This window comes from Cebidichthys violaceus, unplaced genomic scaffold (assembly GCF_023349555.1).
Source record: "Cebidichthys violaceus isolate CVI_PGR_0920_01 unplaced genomic scaffold, fCebVio1.0.p SCAF_8, whole genome shotgun sequence".
Lineage (NCBI taxonomy): Eukaryota > Metazoa > Chordata > Actinopteri > Perciformes > Stichaeidae > Cebidichthys > Cebidichthys violaceus.
In genome coordinates, this window is record NW_027176964.1 from 3,980,735 (window position 1) to 4,008,624 (window position 27,890).

Sequence of the window (27,890 nt, forward strand, 5' to 3'; positions counted from 1 at the left end):
CCAGTGCAGCTTGTTTTAAGTAGAGCTTTTATCCAATCAGATTTCGCCCCTATTTCTCTAGGTAAGAAGAGAGGCCAGAGGCCCGCTAGGAAGCTGTTGCAGTGTAAGTAAATGGGGACGATATTGTTGATTGTCACAGTCTTCAACCAATCAGATTTTTAGTTTGAAATGCTGGGCGTATACTTTGAGATGTCAGAGCTGTCTAGGTGGCCTACAAGTACGTCAGCATTAACGTGCAGCTCAGCATTAACGTGCGGTGTGATTGGTCAGTGGGCTAGCATCACTGTTGTGAAGCTGAAGCTAGCTAGTAGAAGTTAGTAGTAGTAAGAATTCAAGTTGAAAGATATGAAAGAAGTTATGACATTGACATAACATTTTTTGCGTTTTGCTTGGTGTAGCTTTGATTTTTTAACACTCAATTCACTAGCTAGGACCACACCATCAAATAGAAGTGTTTAACAGAGTTATTGAAGGTAAACGTGATCGAGATTCGAGGCTTGAGCTTCGTGTAGCCGAATGAGCTACGATAGGGAATCCGCCATAGCACCTGGGAATGGCGAACCCCCACAGGACCCTACGTAAAGGAGAGGAGAAGAGAGGAGAGAGAGAGAGAGAGAGAGAGAGAAAGAAGAGGAGAGGAGAGAGAAACCCCCCCCAAAAAAAAACAGGGAGGGAGGGAGGGATACCGAATATGAGAGCAGAACAGGAGGAGTGGGTTAGGCGGGTATTTATGGATATGCAGGAAGTGGTAGGGTTGAGGAGTGGTCCTGCTCCCGAAATTACGATAATTTATCTTCAATTCACTAGCAAGGACCACACCATCAAATAGAAGCGTTTAACAGATTTATTGAAGGTAAACGTGATCGAGATGCGAGGCTTGAGCTTTGTGTAGTTTTATTTTTTTATTTTAGTTTTAATGCGTTTTATTTGCGACTGAGCGTAGTGATTGGAGCTAAGCTAGATTTGCTAACCAAGGCAGCAACAAGAGACCATAGCACGACAATTGTGTTAGTTACATTGATTTTGACTGCATTGTCCGTTAATGATGAAGCATCCCGTCATGCGTGTATTCATGTATCTGTTTTCTTTTACAAAGCAAGAATTATGCTCTGGAGAAATGGGGATTGTGTGGCGATTGCTTTAGCCCTGTTTGAATCAGTAGGGAACAGCTAAAAGCTGCGAGGAGAGTTTTCAGCGTGTGTGCTGCTGTTGTTTTCCTGCTAAGCTAATTTAGCATAGTGTGCGTCCCAGAACACATGTGCATCACCAGAGTACAATGTTTTTCTTCCTTGGTGGGCGTGTCAGACAGCATGTTGGGTGGGTTGTCAGGTTGAGCGCAGTGGCTCCACCGAAAGAACATTATACTTCCCACAATTTAAGCTTCTGCATTTTCCAAATGTACTAGTATTATTCAAACGTATTGTTTGGTTCGTAAGCCTCGTACCGAACGGTTTAATACGTAGCTGTGGCGTTATATTGAGGTTATTAGGAGGTTGTTCAACTGTAGTAGGACAGCACTGAAGGCCCAGGTATCAAATGCACAGCCCACCACGTATTCAAGAAGTGCAACTGGGGAGGCTCGACTGTCATCACTGGCAATTGAGAAGGACCTCTTAATGGAACTGAACTGCACCGATGTACTGTATGACTGTGTCATTAAACTCTTTGTAATCAAAGAAAGGAGGATGGACTTTGCCTTTAAATTAGTGAACAGCAGCTTTGGTAAGTGAACTGCTTTTGTATTTTTTACATCTGCAGTACTGTGTTAATTTTTCTATCGTGTCGTTTTTATGATATGGTTAATATTGTTCCTCTAATGTGAATAACATTTGAATGGCCCATGCCCTTGAGTGTGTGGCGGAATGCGTGTTTTAGCGCAGTTTTGCTGGAATGTGCAGAGGCCTGTTGAATCGTGTTATTTGGGTTTTATGTTATTCTACCTGCTTTTGTTGTCATATAAATTTATGTAACTGGTTCTTGTGAGTTTGTTCTTGTCATTGTGTTAATTACATTGATTTTGACTATATTGCTATAATAGTACTACTTTGTAACTACAGGGCTTCTTTCCTGACAATACCGAGTCTTCACTTAACCATGACACTGAAATCAATGAGATAAAAAAACTAGGAATATTAATGCTGGAGTACATCTATGCTTTATTTCCTGTGAATTCATCATGCCAGTGAAGGCAATCTGCAAACAGTACCAATGAAAACTTCTATAAAGAGATCACTCCAAAACAATTTAATGAATTGCTCTTGCTGAGGGAATGCAGACCATAAATGTTATAAACAACTGGGAGTCATTCAAGGTTATTATCGTAAACAAAAACTAAAGAAAAAACGAAAACTAGGTGTGAATTTTTTTTTCGTTAACTGAAATAAAAATAAAAACGAGGCTTTATAAAAAAAAACGATAACTGAAACTGTATTGTGTCTTTACAAAACTAACTAAAATAAAATAGAATTATAGAGAAAATGTCTTTAGATTTCGTCTTTGTCAATGTATTTCATAGATGTCAATTTATTTCATACATAGCCTAAGTCTATCTGCGGCCGGGAACGTCTGCGACCGTCGGACAACGCGTGCAAGTTTGACATTTTTTTCCTATGTGGACCGCCTGCCGCTGGAAGTTACGCTTTGCAAATACTCCACCAGGGACGTGCGGTAAGGGGAGGTAGGTTAGGCAGAGCCTCAGTAGTAAAAAAGTAAAAAACAAATAATGCTAAAATAAAATAAATATTAATATTTCTCAACTGATCTGTGCTATAAACGTAATTTCTGTATGATTCCAATCATTTCAAGCATTTTTATAATCAAAATCGCTGAATTAGCGCATGTCCTGTTCAAACAGAGGAGACACATGAGGTTATGACAAGCTGAGCCTCACCTCAGACTGTGAATCCCTCACTGTTGAGCCCGTGCCTTTTGCTGCCTCATTGTTTGTCACCACTGTAATATTTGTAGACACTTTTATTATATGTCCTTTCTTTACATAGAATAAGTACTGTATTTCACGTATGTGTAGAGCATATTTAGTGTTGCTGATCTGACATTAAACCGCAGTGAAAAAGCACAGAGGGGGAAACAGTACCTCTGCCTCACTGAAGGGGGCGAGGGAGAGCCCACGGGTCGGGTTCATGCTTGTTCTGTCGTTGCTCTTCTTCTACACTTCTCTTCTTCTTATATTTTGCTTTGACCACAAAAATGTAAGATTCTATATCTAAGCTTGAAAATGTCTGAAAAAACCCCCCAGCAATTCAACGTCGGACAGGTAAAGTAACCTTTTATGTGTTTGTTGTTCTCTTTATCCATCCGTGGTTGTTACACAGATTATCGCGGAATCTCACGATTTTCGCGGGTGGCGATCGCGAGCGCTCCGCTTCTGAAACGCTCCCGGTGGAATCAAATATGTACTTTACCTTTGTGTGTGTAAATAATGCTGATATGAAATATGAAAAACAACCAGTAGTCAATGTGCAAGCTGCCAATTGAATGGTGATTTAAGCTACTCTATTGGGTTCATATATTTGTAAATCTGACTTATGTAGTGTCAGTGCCTCACCAGCCACGAAACTCACCGCACGTCACTGTACTCCACCGCTTTCTGTATCCTCTGTGTGGCGCTACAGAACACGCCCAAACATGCATTATGTTGCTCTATATCCAGTGCAAATCACATAGTGTAAAAGTCATGTAAATCGGATGCTGTTTGTCAGAAAACGCAGATTTACTTGGTCTGTTGCATTCTGCGGTAAAGACTAAAACTAATACTGAAACTAATAAAAACTAAACTCAAACTAAGCATTTTCAAAAAATAAAAACTAAACTAGCAAACCCGCTTTAAAAACTAATTAAAACTAAACTGAAATTGAAAACAAAAAGTCAAAACAAAATAAAAATAAAAACTAGTGAAAAATGCAAAACTATAATAACCTTGGTGTCATTTAAAAAAAATCTCACTTAAAGTCATAATTCTGGAAGGATTTAAATGTGCAAGAGATGTTGAGTGACTGTGTAATAATGCTGCAGAAATGTACATTATCCTGAATGCATCATGTATCAACATGGATAAGGTGTTGAGTTTAAATTAACAATAAACACAACTGTCAACGAGAGCAAATTAGAAAACGGAGGCATATGCCGATTTCACACTGTGCAGCTGTACCCTGGCTGTCGTTATCAGAAGCACATTCTCCCCTCCAGTCAGCGATTCTGCTGCTCTGCTGTTTGTTTGTGTATTAGCGAGCCTCACAAGTAATTTCATGCAAGTCCAAGTCTCTTCTGGTTGTAAAGAGCGTTCTATCATCTGCTGCACACCGTCCGTTCTGCTTCGAACACAGCACAACTTTATCTAAGGAATTCAAATCATGTATCATCACTTCTTTATCTATCAGCAAGACATCCCACCTCTCAAACCCATATATGTCTGTGTCTATGTTTAGACACAACTGTCAAATTAATAACCACAGTCACAAACAGCGGTGACGTTAGGTTGTTCATTAATATAGTGGATAGAGAGATTTGGAAATTTCATCATTTGGGTGATAAAAATTGAGGAAATGGAAACTCCAGTAGTTCAGCAAGGCAACTCTTGCTGAAGACCCTGAGCTCTGTGCAGTGCGTCCTGTGTGAACAGGACGAATGGTTTCCATGGGCACCAAGGATACAGGGAGCGCTCTCTGAAAATAGGGACACCTCTGCGTCCACTGTGAATTATGATAAATTAATGTATGCTTGCTCCAAAGAAAGGCCCGGTCCTCTCTGAGGTTGAGGTGAATAAAGGTATCAGTGTAGACGGTGTTGCAGCATAAAGACATTGTTTTCCCTTTCTAAATATGTCCCCAAATACCTGCAGAGCTGTGGCTTAAAGGGCTATTCTGACTGAGAAATAGTACAACAATCTATTATTTGAATTCCCCTGATCACATACATGTAAACTGTATTATTCCGTGATCAGATTGTTAAAAAGTTAGAACCAAAGGCAGATTTCGCAAACTCCAGCATTTTGCCAGTGATCTAAGAGAGGGAGGAATGTGTTGATCTGACTGTGATCCTAATCATGCTTCCTTTTAACCTTCCACTGAACCGAGTAAATACACTAGATAATGCTTTATACTCACTCACACATGCAAACACACACTCTCATGCACACAAATCAGTCTTTATTCTGCAGCGTCAGCCATTGGATTCCCCTGATGATTTAAGATCACTGGTATATATCGGAAGAACAGGGATGAAACTAAAAAATTAAAGGATGGTGGAAGGAAACCGAGGGAACTCAAGAGAAAAGGGGAAAGACAAAGACCATGATTCATTTCGGATTTTCTTTTCTTCAAGTATATGACAGTTGCTCCTGGAGGACCACAGCAGGAAATCAGATCTTGGAGTAAAGCTCTTCCAAAAAGAGTCATCCGAGGACTTGAGAAAACTTCCAACTCCCCACTCACACACACACTGGAACACACAGCACACATGTCACATCACATCAAGCAGTCTAACATCAGAAGGGCTGCGAAGGCTTTTATTTCAGACTGTCCTCTAAATCAGATCAGACACCACAGCTACTTTGTGAGTGTGCTGTGCCTCTTATGTTTGCAATGAGAGAAGCCATGGCTCTCTGTGTGGCCATTCTGTCCCTGCTCATTGCTCTAAAACAAAGAGGCAGTTGTTAAGCATAAATTGACTCTCCATCGTGAAACATTTCCATTACAAACACTGAATTAAACATCTCCATCAGACAGCAGAGGTAGCAGTATATTACAACAGTCAGCTGAAACTTTGAGTTGAACTCAGTGGCTGTTAACTGATGCCACCTCCACATTCAATATCAGTCCAGGACATGTTTAGAGTTGGATAAGATAGTGTTTCTTTGAATGCAGGTTGGACTAGGTGCAGAGATGAGCAAGGGTAGAGGGATTATTATGAAACAGACAGGTTACTGTCAATATGCAAGTACAATTTCAAGCTTACTAAGAGTCCTTTATCCTTTATGCCCACTAGACACTACACTCACTACTTGGTATGTAGACTCCATACTACAGGCCCAGGTGTGTTTCCACCTGTCTGGGAGGAAGTCTAAGTCTGTTGTGTTTGTGTGGATCTCTGTATTTGAATGGGATTGATGGAGAGTTTTGACCAGAAAACTTTAGGAGATTTGAGACACAGATGAGCCACATCATACAGGTGGACACAGACCTCTGAGGTGATACCCGATGCATCCCCGACCATGCTGTTTCATAGAAAAGAAAAACAGGGTTCCAGAAAGATGACTTGATGCTTTTTCATATACACTGACACCTGATGAACTCAAAAGGACAGTTGCTGTTGACAGACGCTGCTTGGGGTGACGTGCCTGGTTTGTGACTCTCAGTCTAAAAGTTGGATTTCGAAATAAATGTAAACATTGTTATGTGAATCATACATATTTGGGTTAGTTTGGATTATGATTATCCCTCATTGAACTTCACTTCTCTGTGATTAAGGCATGAGATGGCTCAGAGCAGACTGGAGGAAACCATTGTTCTGGTCATTAGTCAAGTTTCACCTGCTTGCTTGCGAGTGGTTTTTCTTTTTGACCATTCTATCACAAGATTTACAATCCTCATCTTTGGAGCGTGTGACTGTACTGCCAATAGTTTATATCAGGACAAGACAGTGCAGCTACACTGGGGCCCACAGAATGGGGAGGGGTCTAAAATAGCTGACTGCAATATTGTGTAGGATGGTCAACCCCAGGGTTTTGGAAATAATTCAAACAACCACCTCAGGGATGCTCCTGTGTTAAAAAAAATACACTTAATAAATTATTTAGCTTTTTGCGTTATTACACATTGTAAAGGAATACCTATCCCTGTCATGGTTTTCTTTTTGTTTTTTTTGTAAAATAGTCAGTAACGATGACAAACTGATATTCATATCCTACATGAACTATAAAAACTAAATAAACTGGAAAATGAATAATTAATCATTTTATTTGCTGTTTTTTCATGTACAGATATGCAATGATGATTGCTGGGTAATATGATGATGATGATGGATGATGTTGTCCAATCAAGGGCCCGTCATAAACGTATACCCTGGGGCCCATCAAAACTACTGAACCCATGTACATGTGTTGGTGACATTGGTGAGACTGGAACGGTACTTGGTTTTCGTGATGTTCATAGCAGTTTAGCCTGAAAGTAGCAGGTCAGTTGCTTCATGCTGTAATATCTCTCACGTGTTTCACACAACTTTCTCACATCTCTCATACATCTCTCACACATCTCTCTCACATCTCTTTCACATCTCTCTCACATCTCTCTAATATCTCTCTGTCACATCTCCCCTCAAATTCATTGTGCTCAGACTACTTTTATTTATGGTAAAGCTTGATATTGTAAGTGCCACATCTCTCTCATCTCCCTCACATCTCTCTAACATCTCCCTCACATCTCTCTAACATCTCTCTAACATCTCTCTCACATTTCTCACACATTTCTCTCACATCTCTCTAACATCTTGAACATCTCTTTCACATTTCTCAGACATTTCTAACATCTCTCTCACATTTCTCACACATCTCTAACATCTCTCACATTTCTCACACATTTCTCACATCTCTCTCACATCTCTCTAACATCTCTCTCACATCCCTCTTAAACCTCTCTCACATCTCTAACATCTCTCTCACATCCCTGTTAAACCTCTCTCACATGTCTCTCACGCTGTTGTTCTCTTTAACAAGCGGCCCATGATGGAAAAAAATCAATTTCATTGAGTCAAACTATTGCCGTATTATATTGATTAGCTGCGCCCAACCTCTATAGATGCAACTGACTAAAAAAAGCAACTCTCCATGAAGATTTATCATTGTCACTCAGCATGGGTCCAAACATATAGTCCACCATGTGGTTAGACCAGCGAAGCAGTGATGTGGTAATGTTTCTCCATTTGGCAGTGGACCTACACTATTAATGATAGTTGTGTCACAGAGAGTTATGTACCATGAGCCCACAAGGATCAGTTTCTCCCCCATTTGTTATGGTGCTTCATGCCTAACTGTGTTTGTTTGGTGAGGATGGTTTAGGCTCACTCTGGTCCACACACAAATCACATTGTGTGAATTTAGATATGTGGTTTTAGCTAAATGTCTGTGCTGATCATGGGAACTGTCACAAAATCCTCATGTTTTTATTTAAAGTGAGTGAAACGTTGTGACGACATAGTAACTATTTACACACTACAGATTAATGGACCTCATGGAGCAGCACATTGGCAGAACAGCAGCAGCTTCAGTCCTGTACACAGGATGTATTCATGCACAATATTGAGGGTAGGTCACTTGTGTTTGTCAGCTCTCAGATCCCAACACGACATCACCATACGCCTTTAACACCGAAGAAAATAAACTGAAAGCATAAAAATATAGGTATAGCAGGAGTAAAGACAGCGTCAGACATTTGACACTAACGGCTGAAAAGCAAGGCTCGATGTCTCCTGTGTAGACACAGTGCTACAGTTTACACATACTAATATAGCAATATAATATAAGCTCTATTCTCATAACTGTAATCTCTCCATGTGTCTTCATCTTTTATTATTGTGTTTCTGCAGACTCTTGACTATGAGACAAAGAAGTCATACACATTCAAGGTTGAGGCGTCCAACACACAGCTGGACCGCCGTTTCCTCCACCTTGGGCCCTTCAAGGACTCAGCGACGGTAAAGGTGAATGTCCTGGACACGGACGAGCCTCCTGTCTTCACCAAGCCATCCTACTCCTTGGATGTGTACGAGGACACTCCTCCAGGAACCATAATCGGCTCTGTGACGGCTCAAGACCTGGATGCTAGCAGCAGTGCTGTCAGGTAACAATGAATGCATTAGTCAGTGCGAACATTGTTACCAGCACCCTGTGCCACATACAGCCATTGTCAAAGGACACAAGGAAACCTAACTGTTTGTTGTTTCAGTGAGATGTATGATTTAGATTTAGTTTGAGCCTTTTGGTATTATTAGTGGATTCTTAATGGAGCAGTGTTTAGGATTTAGTGGCATCTAGTTTTGAAGTTGCAGATTGCATCCAACTGAATACCCCTCCGCTCCCCCTCCCTTAAGTATCATAGAACTTCAGGTCTTCAGGTAACACCAAAGCCTCTCTCTAGAGCCAATGTTCCGTTTGTGTGTTCTGGGCTGCTGTAGAAACATGGCGGTGCAACATGGTGGACTCTGTGAAGAGGACCTGCTCCTGATGTAGATATGAAGAGCTCATTCTAAACTAATGAAAACACAATGAAGCTTAGTTTTACTATTGAAAACATAGTTTGCCAATAAATCCTACTAAATCCAACACACTTTAATAAGTGTTACTAGCTAAATATTTATACCCTGTACCTTGCTAACTAAACCGTACAAAGCTAATATATACGCCCAGAGTGAAGAGTAAAAGAGGTCGAATGAAAAAATGGTCGATGTATTCGACATGCCGCTTTCTTTTCAAGTTTAAATTGTATTTCACAAATTACTTTATTAATTTTCTAATACATTTTTTTTTTAATGATTTATTTAGTATTTTCACACAGAATGCTAATATTATGCGTGAAGCCAATTTTTCACATTGCCAATAAAAGCATTAATCAATCACATTTTGTTAAACAATGTATATTCTAAATGTAAGCTACAGTGAACAACAACAAGAGCAGTGTGTATCAAATCCACTTCTTTCATTCTTACCTTTCACAATAAAAGCCCTAGACATATACACTGTAACTGTTTACCAGAAGAAACTCATTTCACTAAAAGGAAACTCAATAAAAGTCAGTAGGATCCGAGTAGTTGATCCTCTGTCTGTGTGAATCTATTCAAACCTTTAATTAAAAAAGTTTTGCAACTGTCACAAATTTGCATCTCTGCTGGTATGAATAGTTTACTACTAACGCATATAAAAACACTGAGGAAGGTCACAAACTAACTGATGGATTTATGAATAGCTGGAAGGCTGGGAATTCAAGATATGGCCTTATGTAATGGAGCATGGGTTCACTTACACACCGATTCATGCTCATTCATTCATTAATGCTTACTGCGCAATTGTCAAGCTGCTGCCACCAGTTTCTTCTGAAGTAGCCCGTCTAATGAGGAAGTCCCCTTTCTGTACAATCAATGCAATGATGCAATGTGTTTTGTCATCAATTATTTTGATAATATTTACACTGAAGACAACTCATGCTCTCTACAGGAAAGTGACTGGTCTGCCAGATGACCGGTAAGGCCCTGACGTCCTGTCTTGTTTTCCAAGTCTCTTTTGACTTTGTCAGTATTTAACCAAAACGAAACTGTTGTGAGCCTCATCATAACCATGAAGAATTTTAATCAAGCTGCAGTTTAAAGATTTTGTATTGAAATTAGTTGTAAATGAACATAATTTCTAGGAGACAGGGTTGAGGAGAATAAAGTTGATGTCAATCTAGTACCAACAATCAACGTTGATTTATCTGAACTATGACTGCAAAGTTTTCCTGTCCCTGTGATGCATTACATGTACACAGTGAAAGGGGAACAATATTGTGTTCCTTTAGTGCTCCATCCAAAGCACAAATAAACTAAAAGGAAACTGGTGCAAAGAACAACTATTAAATATGAAAATATGAACATGTATTTTTCTCTATTTTAAAGGTACAGTGTGTCGATCTAGTATCAGAAATTATATATTTTTTATTTTGGAAAGCACTGACAAACAACCAATTCTTTAATATAGGAGCAGTTGTGGATGGTCTCTAACATTTGGCAAAAACAAATGTGCATCAATGTTGAAGCTTCATCAATGTTCAACATGTCCGGGTTTAAAATCAAATACAGCTCTACATTTGAGTTGGTTGAGGTTATTGGAGTTCAAACCGAACTGCAAAACACCAACTGATCTGTTAAATTTGCGGGTTTAAAAGCCGAAAACTAAATTTTTAAATGTGTTCTCCTTTGGAAAAAGGTTTCTTACTGTGATCCTCTGTGGGAGTGGGATCATTTCTCATATCTGAGCTCCAGCCCATCACTATAACTTGTTTCCCACTCGTGAACTGGTCTTATCTCTGCAGGTATTCCTTGGAATGGCAGACGGAGTCCGACAGCGGTTTTGACATTGAAATTGTTGAAGGGACCATTTCCACTAATGAATACCTGGACAGAGAGACAGCTGTTCAGCACAATATCACTGTAGTGGCAACTAAAGTCAGTAAGTATTCCACAGTGCAGAAACAAAGCGTTCACAGCTCAGAGCTGATCGTGAAAACTCCTTACGAAGAGCCAGAAGCAGTAAACATGGAGTTTTACAGACTGACAGGTAACTAGATCGGACTCTTTTAGTGCTTGTCATCCTGCATCATCATAACTCACATGGGGAAATCAAATTCTGTGACTGACTGTAGTTTATGCAGCACTTTAATTATTCTGATGTGTATATCTAAATTATTTGATTAATATCTTTGATTAATAATTATAATATATATATATAATATAATAATTAACTTTGCACAGCTGCTTTTACAGCTTCCGATCTTTTAATATGGACAATAGCTGTGCAGACATGTTGTTTTATATACATGGTGTTATACAGATCAATTATAAGGTTGCTTCCTGAACAGATTTCCCCATCAGCAGATGGATTTATAGTTATATTTTGAAATAATGCTAACATCACATGTCTGCTATCATTAAATCCTGTGGTTGGTTTGTTTGCTTTCACACCACAAACAAACTGCACCAGAGTCCACATGGAGGCGGACCGAGATCCACCTTTTCATGCAGTCTCGGTTCTATTGTTTGGTGCCCAGCAGGGTTCCATTGACAGCTTTCACAGCAGCCCAAATAATAACCGTACTAACCACGCAAACCGTCCTGAGTTAACTGAACCAAACTGGTTAGCTGTGTGAAAGCACCTTATAAGATTCATCACTTTCATCACCTTATAAAAACCGATAACCAAAGTACCACCGAACAATCCAAATCAGTACAAATCACCACAAAAATATAATATTAAATTTCACCAAACATATTAGAAGGTGCACCAACAAACAAGGCCACACACACACAAACTCAGAAGCTGGCTAAGCATATTAAAGGCAAGACAGTCATATACACATACTACTAATAGAACTGCTGGATGACACCAGTGAGTTTAAATGTTGGAATATGTACAGGTTTATCTCACTGCTCTGAATACCATACAGTGATTAACTCTACAGGCCAGCAAAACATTTGCTAATACATACAAAAAACTGTAATTCAGTCAAATTTCCAATTTATCAGTTTTTCCTGTCAAGGGGCCAGTAATGGATTACCAATCCCAAGGTTGAGAAAATTGAGTAAATATAGTGGTATGTTTAGAGACAGAAGCACCTGCTGCTGAATCAAGTGATACATGATAATGTTTGACCATGAGATTTACTGTATACGCTCCGTAACAAATCAGAACATGTTCACATCATATCACTTATTAAGTTTTTCTCATAATGTGAGAATTAAAGTCCTAATGATGTCAAAACAGCATTTGGTATTTGTAATGATTACTTCCTATTAACAATACAAAAAACTGCAAAACACAGACACAGACACACACACCCACACACGCACACACAGTCAGGTGAGAGAAACAAGTCTTGTCAGTTTCAATCCAGACACAGACAGAAGGCACACTAACCAGGCAGGCAGAACTAAGAATGCTGTCACAGCTGTTTGTGTTGTAAACTAAAGATCCTCACATTCGTTTTACTGGATGAGGTTTTAACTTTGACAAACCAACATAAATATTCAGCTCCACAGATTTTCACCTCCAAGATAAGTGGCTGTGGCTCTTAAAACATGTCAGATCCGCATGGGGGCTGTAAATCTGTAAATCTACTTTGTGTATTAAAGCGACAGTTTGTACAGCTGTAAACTTTGTTTAGTATGATTTAGGTATGCTTTAGGGATATCCATCAACAGAAATGGAATATAATATTCATTATTAGTGTATAATAACCTGCAACTTGAATGTGTTTTCACATTCAAAATATTGATGAGCTATGGGGTTCTGCTCTCTTGATGCCTTTAATTTTTTCTGCAGTCATATCACAGACTTATATGTTCCAACAAAAGTCAACACTGAGCTAATAAAAATAAGAAAAGAGTGCAAGAAGGTCTTCACATGGAAAAACTCTAAAATACTATATATCTGGGTGATCGCTGTGAAGAGGATTAAAATCAATATTTTACTGGAGATGGGGTGATAAATACTCGCTTTGGACGGGTTAAAATTACTATATTACTGGGGAAGAAGTGATAAATACTGGCTGTGGACGGGTGAAAAATTATATTACTGGGGAAGAAGTGATAAATACTCGCTGTGGACAGGTTCAAAATGACTATATTACTGGAAGAAGTGATGAATACTCGCTGTGGACTGCATTGATATTATTTACCAGCCCAGGTGCTGTAATTGTAAAGTCAGCCTACCTCCCATAGATAAATAAATCCAGTCCAAATGAGGCCTAATTCCCAGAAACCAAGGTTTTGACAGTTATCAGAGGGATTTAAGAACAAAAACGTCAACGTCAGGCTTGTTAAGGGGATAAACTCAAAATTGTACATTCAAAGTTTTGACTTAGAGTCCTGTCACAGTAATATGATTATGAACACTATCAGTTAGTTACTGTGGTTCTTCCTCCCTATTAAGACAACTCAAAATTCACTAATTTGGTGTGTATTAGTGTATTAAGTTCAGGGATTTGCTGTGTGTGTCCTGTGCTCTCTACTTCATAATTCACAGAGACAGTCTTTCTCATGTATTAAAGGATTTTTAACCTGCAGCGACACGTCACCTTCTTTAACTAACTTCATAATGGGATTTTAGTTTGTAAATGTTCAAAAGGTCCACAACAATGTGTTTGTAAGTCTAGTTCCTTAACTAACAGTTAACTCATTAGGTACACAGGGTCGTCCACAAATTGAATGATTTGATCACCGGCCCTTCCTCCACATGTTACGTGTCACTGAGCAAGGCATTGGATCCCAAAGGTTTGCCCAGTTCCTTGCTTGCTGCAATATTTATTTTTGTAGTCCACCAGAAAGTTAGCATCACACTGGTTCCCTCGATAAAAAGCCAATGGGATTCTTCAATGGATTTTGGATTATTGCAGAAAATAATCTCTCTGGCAAACAACATTTGTGATACCTACACGTTTTGTTCGGCAAGATAATCCTCACAAATGAACACCACTTTTATGATTTTTTAAGCATGGATGCAATCACTACAGGTAAAAAGCTAACATTAGGCTCTAAACAAACTTCACCAACACGTTCTCACTCCCGTCTACCGACACTTGGTCAGTTCCCTAAGCTTCAAACTATGATGCTCCAGGTTTCCCTCTGGTATCAGTTTTGGACGTATCATGGACGGCATGTCAATAGATGTTCTTTACATACACAGTGTCTTTTCAAAATTAACTTCAGTCTTCACAGGAACCTAGGCTTGGGCAACAAAAACTCTTAGTTATGTTTAGGAAAAGAGTGTGTTAGACATTAAGTTAACAAATGACTCACATGAACAGTGAGTGAAGAACGAGTCACATAACTACTAATTAACTAACGACTCACAGGAACAGTGAGTGAAGAACGAGTCACATAACTACTGATTAACTAACGACTCACAGGAACAGTGAGTGAAGAACGAGTCACATAACTACTGATTAACTAACAACTACATTTTCTTGCTGCTCTTATTACATCATATCACATGATCTTCATGAGCAGATGGAGTTTGTCCCGTTGTCATGGTCAATATTAAAATTTTCATTTTTCCTGAGCACTTTGACTTAAAAGCTACGATTGAAACTTTGTTCTCTATCATCGGCCATGTATTCAGTACATTTAATGGAGGAAAGACAGAAAGTTATGACATTAATAGTTAAAATGCATAAAGAAAAATCATTGTGACTATTTAAGCTCGAGGGGAAGCTGTATCTTATATTCTAACTTCAGCTGCAGTTTGCTGTCCCTCTCTCAGTGCAGCTCTAATGAAGACTAAATATATTAAATTTGAGCAAGCAGCTTAACTCATCCTGACTCTGTGTGCACCATATGATTTCCCCCTTAAGCTTCTTGAGGAGGCAAAGGGCTGCAGTCACAAATCTTCCAATTTTCCTTATTAGAGCAACACTATAAATCCTCTTACTCTGTTATAGAGCAGAAAACAAGACTGTGTGGTTACATAGTAAGATTATGCAGAATGGATTAACTGACAGGTGTTTGAGATTAGGATAAACACACACACACACACACACACACACACACACACACACACACACACACACACATACACACACACACACAGCTGGGGATCATTTCAGCTCTGACTACTATCTGGCTCTATCTCGTGGCCAAAGCTGATATTACAAATGTCATCAATCAGAACACAGCGGCAGCATTTGGGGCTTGTGATGAATGCAAATGAAACATGATTTAGACACTAATAAAACTAGCACTAGTGAAATGCTTACATTATGTTCAGTGAGCTGCTTATATAATATAGCAACAGATAATGGATAGTTCTAAAAGTAAAATGAAAAAAAAAACTTCAGAAAATCACACATCTTCCTTAATAATCAAGTAATATATAAATACTCTACACATGTAAACCCTGACCTGAAGGTCAGGAAAAGCTACTAAGTGGACCTTGAGTTATTTAATTATATTTTCATAAATTGTAATAATAAAGTTCAGTAGCTGTTTCAGAGACCTTGAGTTATTTAATTATATTTTCATAAATTGTAATAATAAAATTCAGTAGCTGTTTCAGAGACCCTCTCTTACTTATAAAAAAAAATAAAAGACACAATTGTGAAGAAAAATAGTCACACAGTCGCAAGCTAATGTTAGCTAGCTAACTGCTGCTATATTGAACTGTGCTGTGATTGTAATGCTACAAAGTGGTTAAAGAAAAGTAAAAACCACAGACAATGTGGGCAAAGGGGAAGAGGGAGGAGGGAGTTAACATTCTTTTATTTCTACTGATTTAAAACAGTAGACTCTGTTTTGAGCCATTTCCAACCATGAAATGCAGATTTTTATAAAGTTGGTAGGAAAGGTCAATATTAACAGCAGCATTGATGTGTTTCATCACAGTACAGTCATCATCGTTTAGTCTGTAGCTTAAAAAACATGTTTAAGTGTGGTTACTCTTTAAGGAAAAAGCAAAAGAGTTCTCAAGGAGGAGACTTCAAAAAGTAGACAAAATATTTCAAGTATATTTAGAACTAGAAAATTTCGCAAGAAATTTTGACAGTGTGGCTTCTACTGCCCGAAGACGTCGCAATATATACATAAACGCTGATGTTACCGGCAGTATCGTTGAGGTTCGATTGAGATAATGCTTCTCTCTTTTCTGCATTTTAGATTCATACTCTTGAAAAAGTTAAACCAAGTTAAAGCTGACACTTTTATTTTGAAAACTTACCGGATGCTCTATCCCTTATCGGTGTCTGACTTCCTGCCTGGGTCGATCTGCTCTGTGTTAATTGACGCAATAAACCCGAGCCTTGGGCTCTCGCGCACCCTTCATTGAGGCAGAGTAGTGTTTGCCTCCCCTTAATGTCAGATCAGCAACACTAAATATGTTCTACACAGACGTGAAATACAGTACCTATTATATGGAAAGAAAGGACATATAATAAAAGTGTCTACAAATATTACAGTGTGTGCAGGAATGAGACAGCAAAAGGCACGCGCTCAACCCAGTTAGTGAGGGATTCACAGTCTGAGGTGAGGAACAGCTGGTCACTGCCTCACCTCACTGTCTCCTCTCTGTTTGAACAGGACATGCGCTAATTCAGAGATTTTGATTATAAAAATGTTTGGAATAATACAGAAATTACATTTATAGCGCAGATCAGTAGAGAAATATTAATATTTATTTTATTTTAGCATTATTTGTTTTTTACATTTCATCATCACACCCTGACCGCACGTCCCTGCGTAGAGCTCTGGGTGAACACAGACGGCTACAGTTTGTACTTACTGATTCAACAACAACAGGACGTCGGTGATGACAGGAGGAACATCGCGCCAACCGCATCGCTTCAAACGCGTCGCTCCAAACGCGTCGCCCCAAACGCCCCAAACGCGACGCCCCAAACGCCCCGCTCCAAACGCCCCGCTCCAAACGCGTCCCTTCAAACGCCCCAAACGCGTCGCTCCAAACGCCCCGCTCCATATGCGTCGCCTCAAACGCGTCGCCCCAAACGCGCCGCCCCAAACGCGCCGCGCAAAATTCGCGTCACTGCAGTCTCATCGTGTCTGTGCAAAGACTTTGTATGTAATCTCATCACGCGAATAATTCGCCCTGCGTTCGGTGTGAACACAGCTGGCAGCCTCGTGGGGAGGGGAGGGGGGAGCTGCGCTCATGTGATTGCTTGAAAATGAGGCTGACATCTGATTGGCTACAGATAGGTCCATGTTAAAAAAAACGTATTTGTGAATCCGGCCAGGCAGGGGAGTCTCAAAAAACCCACCAACAAATGTGAAGAGATCCACAAACAAATACACACAAATCCACAAACAAATAGAAAACATCCACACACAAATACATACAAATGCAGAAATATATTTGTTCTGCGTGCATTTGTGAGTCACATTTATTTGTAAATCCTTCTGTGTAGAGACAGACAGACAGACAGAGAGAGAGAGAGAGCGCGTGCGTGCGTGTCACTGGTTGCCATGGTGACGACGCAGGGCCTGGAGAGTCTGTGAGTCTGTTTGTTTATAAACATCAGTAATTAGCTGAATTAAGAACACCTGTGAGCTTGGCAGACTTTTCATGAGAAAACACTGGAAAACACCTGTCAAACAAATGCACTTTATACCAAAACCATGAGTCCAATCAATAAAATAAGTGCACCGTGAGAGAGATAAGAGTCTGCCGAACGCCCTGGTATGTTTTTTATGTTCATAGTGTTATAAATGTGAGCGCCAGCGCAAGTTACAAAACTGGTACTGTCTGCTTTCTTTGACAAATTTCTTTTCTGATTTAACATGGGGCCTAATGGAGCAGTCGGTTGGAGTTCATGTCGCTCCACGGCTGTTTGAGCCAAATGTGTAAGTCCGTTGGATTCCATAGACACTTTGTGCTTTGTGCTTTGGCACAGGCAGTATTACTGCCTTGTGCCACAAAGCCACACTGAATAATAATAAGCCCGCAGGATTACAGTCAGTGTGCTTTGGCACAGGCAGTATTACTGCCTTGTGCCACAAAGCCACACTGAATAATAAGCCCGCAGGATTACAGTCAGTGTGCTTTGGCACAGGCAGTATTACTGCCTTGTGCCACAAAGCCACACTGGATAAAGATTTGAAGATCCGTTTTAACTTACAAAACTGCCCGCTCAAGGCTGTTGTGGTCAGTGGGTTTGGAATACAAGTCTGTTTATAAAATAGAGTCTCAGTGGATAATCAAGGGGAGAAAACTGATTCTCTCTAAATCCAAATTCATAGTGAACTTTGAGGGGTTCAGAGTCTGAATTTAGGAATGTAGTTGGTCACTAGTGCCTTAAAGAGGCTAAATATATCATCCACATTACTCTGGTTAGGCAGGAAGACTGGTTGCACCATTACATATTTTTTATTTGTTTCCAGAAAACCCACATAAATGCTATCTAAATGACAAAACACACTCACTGGTGGATCTGCAACAATTTGCATGGTGAGAGGAGAGGTTTTGGCAGGGTGGTAGGGAGGATGATGAATGGGGTCATCTAATATAAATATAAACTACAGGAAATGACAACAGGAAATAATCAAGAACTAAAATATGTTGTTTTACTCAGTGAAATGGTAATTTACTGTGCTGTGTTTTGACATGTTTTGACTGTGGCAGGCATGGGGTCAGATGTCTCCCTCGCGCTTCCTGTGAACGCAAACTGTCAGTCCTGCTGTGTGTTTAGTTCTGGTAGCTCTAAGCTGTGTTAGCCCCGTTAGCTGCTACAGGACAGAAGGAAAACCAACCCACAACGTCATATGATAATTGTACACCTGTATTGTATGTATGGACTCAGTTCTGCTTGATATATTCATTCTTTAACTCTTTTCATGTGGAAAACACTTCGTGCTTAAGCTTGACAAGTGCTATGTGAATGTAATTATTATCTAACTACTTATTATATTACACTATTTGGCTACTTATCTCTACTTTCTTATGTTCAATTAAAGGTGAATCAATAAAACAATGACTTAGATTTCCTAAAACAATCACTACAGGCTCTGAATGCGAATGAACAGTGTGTGTAATGTGTCTCTAGGAGCTGTCAGTAAATGTCACCTGTACTGGGATGCAGTCCTGGGTAGGGTTGGGTAGCGAAAACCGGTGCCTTTTTCGGTTCCTATACGACCGGTGCCTAGCGGACCGAAACGCAACGCAGATTTTGGTGCTTCCTTTCGGTGCCTGAGCCGATTGAAATACTTTCGGTGCTTCCTTTCGGTGCCTGAGCCGATTGAAATACTGCCACTGGTGGCCTAAAACGGACATTACAGCCAACATAAGCATCACCTCACTTGCGCTAGTTAACGTTACACTACTCTGATGACTCCGTCCTGGCAGCAGGTAACGATAGCCTACCGTTGTAGAGCTACAGTAGCTAGCTAGCCATCAACCTTTTAACAGAGAAAATGCCGAAAGGTAAACGGTCAAAAGTGTGGCTGTATTTCGCACTAAAAGGCGTGCACCGTGTTCGACTGCCTGCGTGAGCGTGAGCTCATGCCAAGCACATCAGCGGGCAGTGTGGGCCTCCCTGGCCCCGGCGATGGGGAGACTGGTCCCAACGCTGAACAAGTGGAGACCGATGATGACAACAGCAGCCTTACCTCAGGTTAGTAATGTAACGTTGATTGCAAATCTTGCATTTATAAAAGTAGGCCTAATAACAAATGATAAATTAGGCATTATAACCATGTTTAAGTTAGCTAGCTAGTTACTAGCAAACGGTAGGCTACCTGCCGACATCATAGCAAGTCAGTGTAATGTTAATGAAACTAGCGATGGCATGTGCAGTGATGCTTCTGTTGCCTGTAAAATATTTAACATTATTTATGTTTATATTTTTGGCTCTCCAGCTTCAACAGTGATTCACCTTGGCAAAGAAGGCTCATTTAACAAAAGAGAAGGTGGAGGAACTCCACAGGTCTGTTACCAAATGTGTGGTCAAGGGACTGCATTCTTTTTCCACTGTGGAATCTCCATGGTTCAGGGGAAAAAAAGTGATGTGAAAACAATATTTGCATCAAATCTGTTCCATTAAGACAATTCATCAAAAAGACTAATAAATATCCTCAAATTTATTTTATACAGAGAGATGACCACTGCCCTCAATCCTTGCTACCGACCCCCATCCAGGGATGATCTGTCCACTACACTAATTCATACCTGTGTGTACAGGTCTCAGGAGAACACCATCTGAGAGTGTGTTCTCCTGTGCAGGACATGCAATTAGTCAGGAGAGGTGTCGTATTTTGCCAGAGAAGGCAAATATGCTCATATTTCTGCAAAAGAATTGCTGAAGTTTATTTATATTTATTTAAGTATACTGTAAACTGTTTTAACAGTTAATATATTGTTCATAGTTTGAAGTTAAAAAGTTTGAAGCTGTACTTTGAAGCCAAGTGTTTTGTATTTATTTATATTCATAGTATACTTCAAACAGTTAATATATTGTTCAATTTGAAGAAAACAGATTGCCTTGGCAATAAAAAAAAAGCCTTTCTTTAATGTTGTCAATCGTCGTTTTGTGTGTGTGTTTTTGTTTTTTTAAGTATCGGTTCAGGCACCGTTTAGGCACCGGTATCGTTTTAAAAGTATTGTTTTAGCACCGGTATTGGAAAAAACCCAAACGATACCCATTCCTAGTCCTGGGTGAGTGGAGTATACAGCAGCATATCAGGCCGCCAATGTATGCCAATGTATCCCTGGATGCTGGTATAGATGGTACTGCTGCACGGGTCTGTCAGGGCTGCTAAACCAAGCTTTCAGTTTGTCATGTACAAACAATGTTAGAGAACTGAAGATGATGTCATCTTTGGACCAATGCAATGTTGATATTGTATTGTGGTTGTTGATCGTTAACGTCGGAAGGTTGTCTCCACATCATTTGACATATTTTGGCCAATCAGAGGTTAGAGTGAAACAATTATACATTATATTGATAGAAGATGTCTCTCACTAAGGGAGGACACTCTCTGATCCACTTTCTTTTATGTCCTCAAGGTGTCCCTGTTTCAGTATTTTAATTTAAATTCCAAAGAAGAGAAGAAAACATTTTAAAATCAACCAGTTACTCTTTTATTACATTTTGATCTTCCTCTTGCACTTCAACAATAGAGGAGAAGCAACCTCCTCTGCGTCTATGGACCAGCCTCCTCTGTTACATTCCTACATACATACATAAATACATGCATATATACAAACACATACATACATACAAATATATATACATACATACATACAAACATACTTACATTCGCTAGCAAGGACCACACCATCAAATAGAAGCGTTAAACAGATTTATTGAAGGTAAATGTGATTGAGATGCAAGGCTTGAGCTTCGTGTAACTAATCCAGTTCGTCCAAACCCCCCCAGGACCCTACGTAGAGGAGAGAAGGAGAGAGAAAGAGAGAGGAGGAGAAAAAATGGGGAGGGAGAGAAGGGTACCAAATACGAGAGTGGAAAAGGAGGAGCAAGTTAGGCGGGTATTTATAAATATGCAGGAAGTGGTAGGGTTGAGGAGTGGTCCTGCTCCTAAAATTCCGATAAGTATCTTCAATACATAGATACTTGTACTTGTATAGCGCTTTTTTAGTCTTCCGACCACTCAAAGCGCTTTAACACTACATGTCATCATGCACCCATTCTCACCCATTCATACAGTGATGGCAGGGGCTACCATGCAAGGTGCCACCTGCACATCAGGACTAACTAACATTCATACAACATTCACACACTGCAGGCAGCTACGGGAGCAACTTGGTTGAGTGTCTTGCCCAGGGACACATTGACATGGACTAGCGGAGCAGGGGCCCAACCACCAATCCTCTGATTGAAGGACGACCCTGCTCTACCACTGTGCCACAGTCACCCATACATTCATAAATACATATATACAGAAATACAGACATACATACATATATACCTGCATAAAAACATACATACATACATACATGCAGACATGCATACAAACATACAAACTTACATACATACATATATCTGTGGACAACATTTTTTTTGAATGTTGCTTATTAAAGGAACAGTGTTGAACACTTAGGGGGATTAATTGGCAGAAATGGAATAGATTATTCATAACTTTTTTTTCATTAGTTTATAATGACCTGAAACTAAGCCATTTTTCTTGATGTTTGATTTCTGCTGGTCACACTGATAGACTGTCAGTATGTTGCTGTATCACTGAGTGTGTAGTCATATATGGCTTCATGTCACTTACAGACAACCCTCTGCTGTATACTAAAGTGCCAGTGGCTGTCAACGTCCTGGATGTGAACGAGTTCCCTCCTGAGCTGGCGGTTCCTTCAGATACCTTTGTCTGTGAAAACTCCAGAGTGGGACAGGTAAACTGAACTGTATCTGCTTGAAATGATGTGCTATATTAGCAAATACTAAATACATGAATTATTGAAATGGTTACCCTGGGTAACAAAGACTATTTTGAGATCTGGGTTACCTCATGCTATAGTCATATAATATCCTATGATCAATTCAAATCATTCAACTTTGTATCCAGACTAAACACTGGGTGTTGCATATAATTTAATTATACTGTATATGCAAACGTAACAACATGCACCTCTAGATTAGAGGGAGGAGAGGAAGTAACTGTTTAATTTTCCACCCTGATATTTTTCCTTCCAGCCAACAGACTGGAACCAGTCTTTTTGAATTCACTAGCCACAATTTCTCCTTAGGGTTCCCTTATTCAGTGTGCTAAGAAGATCCTTTCTCTGTTCGCTTCCTAACCAGGTGATCCAGACAATCAGCGCTGTGGACAAGGACCTTCCTCCTATTGGCCAGAGGTTCTTCTTCAAGTCCCCCAAAGAGCTTCGCAACAGGAACTTCACTGTTCGAGATTTTGGAAGTAAGCAAGAAAGGGGATTAAAGGGGAGGAAGAAGATGTTGTATGATGACTATTTTCTTTAATTAGCAAAGTACTTTAAAATCTATATCTTTATAATTACAATGTATCAATTGAAAATGTGAAAACAATTTAGAAGGAGTTGCTCTTAGTGATGAACCTAGAGCTCCTTTTTTGGCTTTCTCTTCTCACAGAGGCTTTGGTTCACTCATCGTCACAACATTGTTTTCAGCTGCAGCAAGCAACTGTTTCCAGTGAAAGCTCTAAAAGTCCACTGTGCACTAACAGCAACCAGCAGACACACAAAGTCAGAGACTAGCTGGTGGTCAGAGAGAGAGAATATTGGACATACATTTGCAAAGTTCACCTGAACGCAATTACAAATGAATGATAATGTTGCTCCATAAATGCTTGATGTGTAGATAAACAACTGTTTATTTGCTTTTCAAATCAACTTAATAGGTTATGGTATGTCAATGTGTTTTCAATTAGTTTCTGCCCCCAAAGAGCCAAAAAAAGTTAAAAGTCGTGACTTCGTGATTATCCTTGAATATTTTATTTAAAAAGAAAAGATTTATATAATTATGTATTAATTCACAACATGTTTTTATCTAAGGACATAGTATACTTCAATCCATATTTTTGGGGGTTTAGCCTTTCAAATACAATATTTCAACTGAGGTCAAAATACTGTTTGTTCCCCCGCTTGCTAAAAAAATAAAATTTAAGATCTCGTCTGCTTTAATGCTGCAGTTCACACATTTAATGAACAAGTCACAAGTGATGCGTAATTCATGGTGCTGTCAGCGCCTGAAGTCCTTTCTTTGTGAAATCGTCCCTGAATGTGCAGGTGAGGTAAATTGTGAAGAGTAGAATCCTCTAATACAGAGGAATTATTTGATTGACTTTTGTATGAATTTTGAATGCACAATTAATTCGCTCTGCACTGCAGTCCTTGACAATGCTATAGCGCCGCAGAACGGCATGTGCTATCTTCATGACACAGGTTGCCTCCAGACGCTTCTGTTCACCTACCAGTGATGAGCTTCATCGTTGCTTTATATGGTCAATGCTGGACTGTTGCACACACTACCGAACAGTCATCATCGCTAACCAGTGGGAGTTACACATGCAGCAACAAAAATGAGACATCTTGTGAGCTTACAGCTCTTGGCCACAGTGTCCAGTTCTTTCTATGGTTTTATCATTTGGTTACTATTTACTACTGAAAGAAAAAGGAAACATTTGCTGCTATTTAACATTTTCTCTTATACCCACTCCCTGGGAGCTTCAACAAATCCTTCCCCTCTGAATGAAGAGTGTGTCTGTTGTCTCTGAATGTTGCTCTGGGATGTTCAGCTTTTACAAATCCCCCCTGACATTTCCTGTTTTCCCCTACAACACCTCATCAACAAGCATTGTTATGTTTTTGTATGTTTGTATATATACAGTCAGCATCACATCTGATAGACTCAGACACATAGGCCTGCAGCAACCAAGGAGAACTGGAGCGTGTGTGTTTGTGTGTGTCTGCATACCTATCTAACAGTGGACCGCTGTGATGTTACACATTCACCAACAGTGTACTGGTGAGTCGACTCAGAATTACTTTGTTGATCCCCTGGGGGAAATTGGTACGTTACAGTATCTCTTATATACAAGCATAAAGAAATATGAGATAAATAGAAATAAAAGACTATGTGAAAGTGTGAAATATATAACACAATATATGCAGAGAATACAAGTAAACAAAAACAAGAAACAAGGAAGGAAAAATATGTGCAAATATGTGCATCAAACACACAACATACAACCACAGTGTTAATAGGACGCACACACAGACACACCATTTAAAAGCTGCACATCTCTTTGTCCTCCATTGTGAAATATTGGCTTCATACAGGCTCCTGTGTGTTGCATATTAAGAAGTGTGCCACATGATTCCTGCTATGAGAGATTCCTCACAGAATGCTTTTAATGAACTCATGACTGATTTGTAATTGTCTACTGTGAAACTGTTAGTGTTGAATCTTTGCATTAAAGCAAAAACGGGTTTCAAACCTTCCAAAACTCACTCATTGTTCCAATAATAAATGAATACTATTCTTGTTCTTGTTGGCCACCTTTGCCCCATAGAAGAGAATGCAGCACAGTACTTGACATCTCTTTTTCAAAATGAAAAAAAACCATTGACACCAGATTTGAGTCACTGAAACAAATCAGTGATGTGGGCAGCAGTTATAAGGTCTCGAATCAGGCCTATTTTGTCTTAATGTCATTATGTTTCCACATCTTAGCTATTAGCTTGGAAAGAGTGTTATTTCATTATATTCAGTTCAGATGATTGCCAACCGTACAAAGTACAACGTTTTTCTCGGACATTGGATTCCCTGAACCTATTGGAACACAAGTGGTGTAAACACATTACATGTGTTCATCTTCCACCATGACAACAGCTGCATTTCAGCTAGTGGTGTAACGGATCACCCCTCACGGTTCGGCACACATGTGAACTGCGGATTAATTGCATTTTTACAGTTTAATCATCATAGTGTGAAATCAAGTTTTACTGCCGCTCATATGTTTTCAGGTAATACGTCTCTAAATATCTATGCAGAGTTGCAGTGAAAAGATATAAAGCAGTAGTGTGTTCACGTGAACGGAGTAGGTTAAAAGCATTTGACGGTGAAAGTCATGGCGAGCGGAGGAGCGGATGGAATTCACAAGCCCCCGGCGTCATTTCAGTCACATGTTTGGCTTCCCTGTCACTAATAATGACGGATGACGGGATAAGGGTGGTGGACAAAACCGTTGCGGTATGTAGGCGTTCAACGAGAAAGACATACAACAATGCCAATACATCGGGCATGTCCACACATATGAAGCGCCACCACCTTGGTCTGTCAGCGACGGGGGCCAAGCCACCACAACAAAAACAACAACAAGGTATCACCGCTGCATTTAAGAAACTGTTTGTGGCAGAATCAGACCGGGCTAAAGCTATTACAGCATCTATTGGGGTCTTTATTGTTGCAGACATAAGGCCATTCGCCGTTGTGGAAAACAAAGGATTTTAAAATCTGGTTAAAGTGCTTGGCCACGCTACGGAATCCCCTCACGCACCCCATTCAGTATGAAAATTGTTCCTCTATGAAAATGAAAAGACTGTGACAGCTCACTTCATCACTTCAGATTCAAAGTCCGGTGCTGCAGACATGCCCCCTCTGTGAGAGTCACACAGACACACATCTGGCGCTACCCTTTCCCCAGATAATGTAGATATATTCTCAACTTTTTGAAAATAAATATCTTAAATATTGTGGTTTTAATGTAAGACTATAGCCCAAAGTTATTTGCTTTAAGTGTTCTTGAAGTTCTTTAATTAAGAAATGGAAAGCAAAGTTGTATTTGTCTCCTCCGTTTTCTTTGCTGATCAGAAAAATTATCCGATCTGTGACTCAAAAAACGCGGTACGATCCGAACCGTGAGGTTTGTGATCCGTTGCACCCCTAATTTCAGCTAATCTAATGCTCCTAACTTTCTGACCATATTTCTGTCATTCAGCACTTTCCGAGTGCACGTTTTGAAACCGTAATAACCTTCATGCACACGCTGAGGGTGTGTTGCCCTACTGGGAAGGCATCAGTTTGAGGAGATCCAGAACAGTAGTTCTGACATTGAGATAGCAAAGTGAAAGGTGACCTTCAGCTCTCTCTCAAGTAACTGCAGACATTTCTGTATTAAAGATCTTAGCCTTGACCTTATTTGAACTGCCAGTGTCTAATTCTTACTATAAAATTAGAGTTTAATAATGCTATAGATATTGTATCACAAGGTCACATATTTTTGGCTGAAAACAAATTAAATATGTTGTCACTTAACATTTTACTGTTCAATATCAACATTTTTGTGACCTGCCAGTGTTCGTTAACAGCATTTCCTCATTATATAAAATGTAATCCAGATGGTATTACACTTCCTGATGGTGTTGCTAATGAGTTGTATATAAATAGGATGTCCATGTCTTTTGTATTTTTGTCTTCTCATGATGTATAACCTGCTATATCCAGTAAAGTAGTTTCCCCACTTTGAGATATGGAGGATCACATGGATCATGGGTCTGAACCAGCAGCACTGAGATGAATGGGCAGAAACCAACACACACCAATCACAAGCATTTGAACAGTTAACATTTAAATGTTCTTAATGCTTTCCAGACTTGTGTTCATCTGATAAAATTTGAATCACTGCTATATTTGTATGTCTTCTGGGCGAATTGAGTCTTCTAAGGTTGATTATGTTTATTGGAATCCAAATAGATGAATTTATAGCCATTTACTGAAAAATGTGATGCAATTTGTGATGTTATTTTTGTTATTTTGCATTAAATTGTGGTAATTTTTAGAGCAGGTCAGCGGAGCAAAATGCAACACTTAAAACATGTAATTAGTTCCAGTATGAGTTTTACTTCAGAAGAAAGTCGATTATTTTTGAGCCATGAACTGGGCAGACCTTTCTTCTGGGCCACATAGTGCGGCCAACAAGGTCCATTCATCAAACTGGTAGTTTGAGGTATCAGGTGACAGACGTTTCTGGCTGGGTAAAGGTTAGTAAAAGTTTACTGATATCTGAAATGGTACAGAAAAAAGACAGCATCATTGTAAGGGAAAAGGGTGTGAGCAATAACATTTGAAACAATTCTCAAGAATGGAGGAAATTTCATAAAGACTGTGGGTTGAATTTGTATTAAT

General features: G+C 39.6%; 1 protein-coding gene across 1 annotated transcript in view; it reads left to right on the top strand.

Annotated features, from left to right (window-relative positions):
• Positions 1-27,890, top strand: part of LOC137865996 (cadherin-12-like) — a 70,090-nt gene that overhangs the window by 26,513 nt on the left and 15,687 nt on the right. The window contains exons 7-10 of the mRNA XM_068701613.1: positions 8,599-8,852; positions 11,076-11,212; positions 22,497-22,618; positions 23,028-23,142. Coding sequence (XP_068557714.1) covers positions 8,599-8,852; positions 11,076-11,212; positions 22,497-22,618; positions 23,028-23,142 — 628 coding nt within the window. The remainder of the gene's footprint in view (positions 1-8,598; positions 8,853-11,075; positions 11,213-22,496; positions 22,619-23,027; positions 23,143-27,890) is intronic.